General features: G+C 34.3%; 1 protein-coding gene across 4 annotated transcripts in view; it reads left to right on the plus strand.

Moving 5' to 3' along the window:
• Positions 1 to 9,929, plus strand: part of LOC122633780 (ubiquitin carboxyl-terminal hydrolase 48-like) — a 58,921-nt gene that overhangs the window by 8,835 nt on the left and 40,157 nt on the right. For all 4 annotated transcript variants that reach the window (XM_043822411.1, XM_043822330.1, XM_043822162.1 and 1 more), the window contains exon 12: positions 8,580 to 8,687. In XM_043822411.1, the coding sequence (XP_043678346.1) occupies positions 8,580 to 8,687 (108 nt within the window). The remainder of the gene's footprint in view (positions 1 to 8,579; positions 8,688 to 9,929) is intronic.

The following is a 9,929-nucleotide window of genomic DNA, read 5'->3' on the forward strand; positions in this document are numbered from 1 at the left end:
GAGAGAGAGAGAGAGAGAGAGAGAATAAAGAAAAAGATGAGAGAAGAAGGAATGGAGAAAGAGACACGGAGGGTCGTTCTCGCTGTGTGTGGCGCATCGACTCGCGAAATCCAACTACCCTTAAATAAGTTGATTCATTGCTGGAGTCCTTCGTAGTCACCATAAACTCGCAAACCATCTCTCTTTCTCTGTCTCTCTCTCTCTGTCTCTCTCTTTTTCTTTTTCTCTTTCTCTTTCTTCTCTTTCTCCCTTTCCTCTCGTCTTCTCCTTGATATTTCGCTAATTCCTGAGAGATTGCCTTTCTCAATTCGAAGAAACGACGACAACTACGTCGACGACGATGTCGACTACGAAGGGGAAACAGAGAAAGAGAGAGAGAGAAAGAGTGGGAGAGAATACCATTGGAAAATTTAACCGGCTGTCTCTCTTTCATTTCTCTTTTCGTTCGATATGAAATATCGACTCTTCGACCCATTTCATTTCTACTTTTCCATAAGCTACCTACCTCGTATCTCGTTTAACGCCGAGAGACATCGGCACGTAGATTTCTCGCGTGATTGATCGCTCTTGCTGATCGTCGATCCTCGAAAAACGACTTTCGTATTTGGCATGTAACTTGACTGTTCGTGTGTGTAGGCTCTCGATATCGTAGATCAATCGAATTGTTTTATAACGATCTCCTTCTATCTGAATTGCTAATTTTATCATTGAGTACGGATACGAGGGGATTAATGATAAATCTAATGATATCTTCATTTTCGTTTCTAATTGATATTAGTTATGATGGACAATTGAGTATTTTATTAGAATTAACTTAGTGAGAAGTTCGTTTAGATAAATTTTTCTTTTTACCATGAAATGCATTTTTTATTAAATTCGTCAATAATTAATATCGAAATTTTCAATTAAAAGTATTAGTTTATCGTTTGTTTCGATATAGTATATTTATTGTTCTCTATATTATATTTTGTATATAATTATATATTATATTTCGTATATATTATACATATTTAATAATTATATTATAATTACATTTATTACATAATTAATTTATCAAGTATTTAAGAAGCAATACAATATATATATATATATTATATATCTATACAATAATTATATTACATATAATTTCATAATCGAGAGATAAATAAAAAGAGAAAGCGAGCTAAAGAAGGAGAGAGTGAGCGAGGGAGAGAGAATAATTATGATAATTCACTCGCTAGAAAGATTACAAAAAATTGTCTAATGTTTCAGCCAATCACAATAGACATGTAAGGTTTCTAAACCTTTACTGTACGTACCTACGTAGGCGAGGAATTCTTTTGGAATCAGAATGCGTATTCTCTTTTCTCTCTTTTTCTCTCTCTCTCTTTCTCTCTTTCTCTCGTTCTCTAGAGGGTGGCCAGTGTCTCGGGGGCGGTCATATATCATCCAACCCCGAGAAGGGTAGGAAGGTGGCGGTTGCGCGGGGGTGAAGGCAAAAAATCTTGTGGAGCAAAAACTATCATCAGTGCTCGGCAAAGCGAGCTGAACGCTCGGTTCTGCTCCTCTCTCTCTCTCTCTCTCTCTCTCTCTCTCTCTCTCTCTCTCTCTCGTTCTCTCTATCTATCTCTATCTCTATCTATCTTTCGTGCGCGGGCGCACGCGCGCGCACACACACCCTCCTGTGTTTCCCTTCCTCTCGTATCCTTCATCATCTTCTCTTGTACGTTCTCTCTCGCTTCCGGCCTTGGAATTTTCTTCAAAAGGATTGAACCGAAAAGAAGAACGTCTTTCCGTCCATAGTGTCGTTTCAATCGCGAGTCGAGTCAACGGAAAGAGTAAAATGATAATCCGTGTTCAAAACGCTTGAATAGATACGTATATACATATAAACGTATGTACGTATATGTATACGTATTTAATAATTGTATGTATATTTCGAGCATTAAATTATAATAATCGTATGTTATAATAAAAATGATAATCATATAAGAATGATTATCGATGTTTTAATAAAAATTAGCATAATAATATAACAATGATAATTAACGTTATTATCATCGTTAGAATAATGTTAGAATAGTGGTAATAAATGTTATCATCAAAATTGGAATGATCGTATAACAGTGATAATTAGAATATTCATACGATTTTTATAATATAATACTTAGATTAGAAGAAAGTATTAAATATCGAAATATTTTATATAAAACTTTTATAAAACACTTCCAATAGCATTACTATCAGTATATAAATATTTATTTTATGAAGATAATTATACGCCAAACTAATAACTATCTAAATAATACTATCGATTGGTTTATCTTGTGTTTCTTTCGATTAGTTTCGTTTTTAAACGATCAAGTTGTCGTATAAAAGAGAAAATCTTACAAAGAAGATCTTATTATTAAAAATACATAAAAGATCGTAAGAGAGAAAACGTACTATTTCCGTAGAGTATAGGTATGGTCTCAATGTAAATAGATGGAAGCGATCAAGCATGGCGGACGGTTTTGCTTTTTCGTAGCGTATCGCAGTGGTCACGCCTGGTCACAGCAGGTAAGCTAACTCTAATGTAAGTCGAGACTCCTTCTTCGATCAAGAACGCTTCGTCGATTTCCGCGAAATCGAGGAGACGAAAGAGAGAAAAAATGGTGGAAGAGATTGAAGAGAAGAGTGGTGAGAGAGGGAGACTCTCTCATGGGCGCAACGACAAAATCGTAATGTGTTTCTTATTCGCGTTTTGTTTGGGATACCAAGCGAGGTTGAATTTTTATTCGAACTTTCGATTATTCGAAATTGTGTTCTATGCATTTCGTAGAGAGTATAGTAAAGAGTATCGTAGCCGACACGCACATGCACACGAATACGTGAACACCTACTCGAGTTTATGTTTAGATATAAAAGATAGTTGAGAATTATAACATATTAACGTTAAGTATAGTTTAATATTAATGTATAATGACAAATATATGAAATAATTTAATTTTATATATATATATATATATATATATATTATTTGGATCTATTTAATAGTTAATGGATGAATAGATTAATGAAAATTTGAATCAAAATGTTTTTTTAACATTAAAAATATCTTTATCCCGAGTTCAATATTTTTTTGATAGCTATCTATTATAGTATAACATCTATGTCATGATTAAAATTGTATATGTAGTATAACACTTTTGTTATTTATACGTAAACTCAGTGTATTTAGCTTTACGTAGCGTTATACAAAGATCGGCACAGTTTTCATTTTTGTAGATTCTATTTAAAAAAACATTTTTAACATTAAACATATCAGATGTACATACATCTATACATACATACGTAGTAAGAGTAAAATCTAACATATAAAAAGTATAATAATGAAATCTACTTTATTATTTTATCTGCATAATTTTTCATGATTTATGAAAAATTAGATGCGTATATCATGATTAATGATGCGAGATTAGTATGACGATCAACGAGTTTAACGAGGGTATCGTTGCAAGAAACCGATTTGACGTCGATAATCGTCATTCTATCGTCGCTCGACGATCGCGATGCAACGTAACGATAGTTTGCTCTCTTGACCTCTTGAACGAGGAGAAGAGTGTGCCTAAGCTCCTCTCCTTTAGTTACCATCTCCAAGCAAACAACAAGATCGACCGAAGGTTTTTTCCTTATAGATACAAAAAAAAAAAAAAACGGAATCGATCGACGATACTTTCCTGCGATTACGGTATGTGGTTATCCGACAAGTTCGAAATAGAAAGAAACGTTCGATTTTCGTTGTTTTTCCTTCTAGAGTTTGTTCTTACCTAAAGAATAATTCTAATCGTATCGTCGAGAATAAAAATAACATAAATGAAGTTGTTGACGCATGTTAGAATAACGTTTCTCGATCTATGGCTTGCAGTTCATTATAAGAGCGCATTAAATTTTTAATGGACGGTAGGCAATGATACTTACTATATTACATCAAAGCGAGAAAAGTGATTGATTTGTACGATGTTTTTATTAAGTTCTCATCAAACGTTCTTTGCGAGTTAATGAGACTATCACGGTAACAGTCATATCTTTAAAGTAATTACCTTTAATTATCATTAAAGTAAGTGATTTCGGTCTATTAGATTCTTAAAAATTTAATATTATAATCGTTTGATAATATTACAAACGAATGTATTGAAACTGCACGATCAAAAGATTGAGAAACTTTATTTTAGAAATTGTGATATAAGGAAATATATTCATCAAATTTAGAAGTGGCTTCTTTTTATTTTTTATTATTGATAATATATCGTACAAAGAGAAACTAAGTGAAACTTTTGTATAATATAAATGAAATAATCATAGAAAAAGAGATATGTTATACAATTAATTTTGTGATAAAAAAATGAAGATATAGGATAGTTAAAAAATTGGTAATATTTTGATAATTAAGAAAATTAATATACATATTCGATCAATGATAATTAAATATCCCATGTCGCTAATGATTAAAAATTAAAAAAAAATAAATAAATAAAATAAAATAAAATAAAAGGAAAGAAAAAAAAAAGAAGAAGAAAGAATAATAATAACAAATCAATCAATCAATTCTATTAGAAACGAGATGGTTAAAGAGATAGTTAACTTTATAGAAATATTATTTTATGGAGTTTCTTAGCAAGATTATCCACATTCCGTGTCCCTTTGGAGAAAAGTTAGAAACGTAGGAAATAACGACCAACGTTTCTCTTCTTTTTATCTTTTTCTTTTATTTTCTTTATCTTCCTCTTCTTTTTCCTTCTTTTCCCTTCGTTCTACGAGAAAGAAGGAAAGAGGAGAAGAAGAAGGAGAAGAAGAAGAGGAAGAAGGAGAAGAAGAAGAAGAAGAAAAAGAAGAAGGGTAGGAGAAGGAGAAGAAGGAGGAGAAAGAGAAAGAGGTGGTCATCGTTGCTTCTCCTCACCGTTAACTCGAGGAATGTAGGTTGACCCCGGACGACTCCAGCGATTATTGCTTTCCTGTAACCGTAGCGAGCTTAAAGAAGCTCTCGTTACAAGTTACGAGCGAGGTTCCTCGTAACGGCTCGTTCACGAGGAAGATCCACTACGAACGTTTCTTTCTAAATAGCCGTGAACTTTACACTCACTCATGGATAACGTTGTACATGAGTTTTAGAGTTACTTTAGAAGGAGAGAGAAAGAAAGAGAGAGAAAGAGAGAGAGAGAGAGAGAGAGGTGTTATAAATAATTTCGATTTAATCAATTTATTTTAATAATAAATATTTTTTTATTATAATAATTACTTATTAATAAAGTTTAATATGGTATTTTATAATATACGAAGTTCATGCGAGTTTGACGATATTAGATAAAATTTAGGAGTTGAGATTCGTATTTGTATAATCAAAAGTTTTATTAACTTACTTCATTTTAATCTGCAGCTAATGTTGCTGATTAGATTTTGTTCTTTTTTATTTTGGATATTTGCTTGTTGGACAATATTTATAAACATTTTTATTATTTAATAATAGTGTCCTAAAAATTGAATAGAATCTTTACTTAATATGTTCAAATTCACAAAATTTCTTTGGGATTCGCTGGCAAATATGCCATAATATTCTTAGCATATTAAAGTTAAGAAACTTTTTAATTTTGATATTGTATTATGTATTAATACAAGAATTATTTAACACTCGTTAGGAAGATTATAAAATTAAAAAATTGATAGAGTGTAGTCAACTATCGAGTTCTAAATCATGAAAAACTTAGGATAATTTATTCGTCAAAGGAATATTTAATTATTAATATATCATATTGTCTCTTAATATGCGAATGATACGGTACTCATTCGACGGTTCATAAAACTTCGTAGTTGGAAGAGATTCGAGGACGTTTAGTCAAATACCGATGGGAAGAGCGTTAAATCAGGGAAAACGTAGGGACACTCGCCTTCCCCGTTCCTGCCTGTCGGAAGACAAATGTCATTGGGAGAGGATCGTGTGTTGGAGAAGGAGGTCCTTTTCGGAGGCTTTCGCCATAGATGCATGTTCTCTTATGGCGGTAAATCAAGGCCGGTGATATTAAAAGGCCGCTTATACGCGAAAACATAAGATTTATTTCTAGGAGAAAGGAAAGGGTAGAAGGAGGATAGAAAAAGGATAGAAAACGATATCACAGACAGAGCTTCTGGCACGTGGATGCTTTCGAATCAGACAGAGAAAGAGAGGGAGAGAGAGGAAGAAGTATGTTCGTTGAGGGTGTTGGTGAGTGCGAAAGAGAAGGGTGAGACGTACAACTCACCCCTACGTTGTTCGAATAATCGTGCAGCTCTCCTCGAGAGCGGTTTGTACGAGCTAATATCGGACCACCGCAGCGTCGCATACGCGTCGGGGAAAAGAATTCGTATCGTTGGATCTTTTCGATCTCTCTTTCTTTTTCTTCTATTATTCTTTGTGGCTATTTGTCTGATCGAAAAAATATAACTGAGTGTACGTATAAAGAAAAAGATTAATGATAATAAAATAAGAAAAAGTTATATAAGAAAATATTTAACATTATATTATAATAAAATATAAGACTATATATATATATGTTTATATATATTATATATGTTTATATATATATATATATATATATATATATATATAGTAATAATTAGAAAAATATTGTGACGGTATTTAATATGATCAGTAGTATTTCTTGGAAATAAAAGGACATATTAGGCTACATTCGAGTTAAACGAGTTTCATTCGTAAAGGATCTCGTTTTACTGTGTCTAGAACAGGATATCGTTCTCGATAGGTGGCAATAAAATTGAAACCACAACGATCAACTTCGTTTTTCTTAAGCCATTGATATCAAGGTTCAATTCGTTTCGAAATTATCGACGTACATATTTTACGAGAATCGAGTCGCGATATTATTGCGGTCTCAATGACGGCTTTGCATTTTCCTTGCTTAACATTACTGATCAATCGGAAATAACAGTAAACGAGATTCGAAGGCTGTTCTATCGTTTTTTTCTGTCTTCTTTTTTTTTCTAGCCTTTTTCTTTTACTTTTTACTTTTTAATTTTTTAAACATGTTTTCTAAGCTTGTCTATAGAAAGGTCCTCAAGCGTCTCGGATTTTCTCGATTTACGTTTTATCGAAGAAGCTTTTGTTCCGAAGCTTTATTATCTCTACGATCGAACTTTCACAGGGATTCTATAACCGTCGCTATCACCAACATTATACTGCATTCGAAACGGAAACGGAATTCTCTCTTTTCCACTTCCATTTCCGCGATCTCCAGGGAGCAATAATCGTTGTGGCGCGGAAAAATTCCGCGACAGAAGTTAAACAAAGCCTCGAACGAGAGATGGAGAAACAAAAAAAAAAAAGAAGAGTCCGGTTGTGTCCGGCTGAGTTTAGTATAGTGAGAGAGAGAGAGAGAGAGAGAGAGAGAGAGAAGGTTAGAGAGTAGAATATATGTGGAAAGAGAGAAGCACCGACAGAGAGAGCTTGTCCCGAGTCGGATCGTAATAAGGGTAACTACCCTCCTACCGTATTCTCTCTTTCCTCTCTCTCTTTCTGTGTTCTCGCCTGTTTGAACAAGGCTCATAATTAATACGCATATTCGCTTCTCGAAAACGCGCTCGAGGGTTCGCCGGGACATTTTTAAACGTTTCAGATATTTGCACCTCATCCTCTTTCGTTTCGATCTCTCGTTGCTTGTATATCATACTCTATATCACTGTCTCTCTTTCTCTTTTTCTATCTCTTTTCCTGATCTAAAAAATTTCTTTTTCTTTCTGTTATATTTTTTTAATTAAAAAAAAATCAACGTCGTATAGGATCATTCTCTCTTTCTCTCTTACTCTCTTTCTCTCTCTCTTTCTCTCTCTCTCTCTCTTGATCGGCAGGTCGTACCTGGCTCGTTTGGCCAGAGATATCCGTCTTTAAGAGCATTATCCGGATAGTCGTCTGCTAGGGGATCGGCAAAAACCGTCCGCCCCCTCATGGTATGTGAAAAATGATGCACAACCCCAATCCCCAAACATCTCTACCACCACCACCATCACCACCACACCACCTTTCTCCCCCGAAAGTCCCGACGGAAGCCGTCGCTGTCGCCGTCGCCGTCGCCGTCGCCGTCACACACTGACATCGTCGTTCGACTCTCCTCTTCTCCTTCTCCTTCTCCTTCTCCTTCTTCTTCTTCTTCTTCTTCTTCTTCTTCTTCTAGTTTTCTTTCTAGTTCACAAACCAGAAGAAGATTGTGTCAAGCAAAGAACTTGCAGATCTGTCCAGAACGATCTGATCTTTTAAATTTTCTCGTTGAATGTAATAATCTATTTTGTATACGTTATGTTCTCTTCTCAATCGGTCAATGATATTTCTATTTTCTTCGTAGTTTAATCAATGATAGAAATAATTAGAATTTCTAAGGGAATAGTTACTTCGTTTTGGTTTAGACTTAGGTATATAAGTTTTAATGTTACGTTAGTTAAGCTAATTACGTTTTTTAAGTATCTCTCACAACAGATAAATATTCAAATAACGAATACATTATTTCTATTTTCGTTTAACAAAGATCGATCTATTTCTCTATTTCCTGACAATCTTTCCTTTTGAATTTTTCCAGATACGCTGAAAGTTACTCGAGGACACCGCCATCGTCTATCCAAAATGCCGTTCTATTGTGCGAGCCGCATAAAGGACTATTGTATCGGGCTTCCATCAATAACGAACTGTAAGTATCGCTCAAGGAACGATATCTTTTTTTTTGTTTTTTCTTCCTTTTTTTTTTTTTTCATTTCGTACGAATAAATCAAGATTGAAATACGTATTTAATTTGATCGGACTTTTGTTTAATTTTTTATTCAAATATTTCGATTCGAAAGATTAGCCTAAAAAGTATCGAAAGAGAGTAATCGATTGTTAAAATGATCAAAGAACGTTCGGTACTATTCCGTAATTATTTGATCAAAATTTTGAAGGAAGACATTGAATAATTTGTAAATATAATAATAAGAGAATATTCATCGAAGAGGAAAAAAAGGAGGAGGAGAAGAAGAAAGAATATTATGAAGTGAAAATGCGTGACCTCTTGACATGTCTTTCCGTCCCTCCACGACGTTTTCAGCATCCGGACGAACCGCCTTTCTTGGTTCCGTGTACCATCGTACTACGTTTGCTTCGAGCCAGTGTAACGTGATGGATACGCGAAAGTGTCACCCACACGCCCTCGAGGCCAACGCGCCATCATCTAGTGCGTCCCCTCTGACCATTATGCTAAACCATTGTCCACTATCTGCCTAAGATAGCCGACGGCTTAAGTCATCCTTCTCCTTCTTTCTTCCTCTTTACCTTTTCTCGAGACCGTTAAAAAATCATTTTTCCCTCCTCCCTGTTTCTCCCTCTTCCATTACCCTCTCTCCTTTTCCCTAACTCTATCTCGTTTTCAAACTCTTATGGGTATTTTGACAATTTGATATTTTCAAAAATCTGTCTGTGATATATGTGACCTTGTCTTTACAGTGATACATTAATCGACAATTTTTAATAATTGTCTTACAACATGTTCTTTTTTATTCTTTCATTATTTTTTCTCCTTTTTAATATTATTCTTGACACAAAAATGAATATTAGGAAATTGGACAAAATTGGGGATGTTAGGTGAATGGAAATAAGATTAGAAAATTGAGCCTTTTTTTCGTATTATCTTCATTCACTTTAATCATGATGGAAATATTTGAACGATAGAGCTAGAGATATTGGTAGAAAATTTCGAGAGTATGATGGTCACGATCGAGGAGGCGTGGAAAACATTAAAAGATTTAAGAACGGCGAAGGGAGTCATTGATTGCAGCATTAAACATTTCCTTTTTTTTTTTCTTTTTTTTCTTCACCATAAAGCTTCCATTCCCCCGTTCATTCGTTCCCTCCCTCTCTCTCTCTCTCTCTCTCTCTCTCTCTCTCTCTCTCTCTCTCT

Source organism: Vespula pensylvanica, chromosome 1 (assembly GCF_014466175.1).
Source record: "Vespula pensylvanica isolate Volc-1 chromosome 1, ASM1446617v1, whole genome shotgun sequence".
In the NCBI taxonomy this organism is placed as follows: domain Eukaryota; kingdom Metazoa; phylum Arthropoda; class Insecta; order Hymenoptera; family Vespidae; genus Vespula; species Vespula pensylvanica.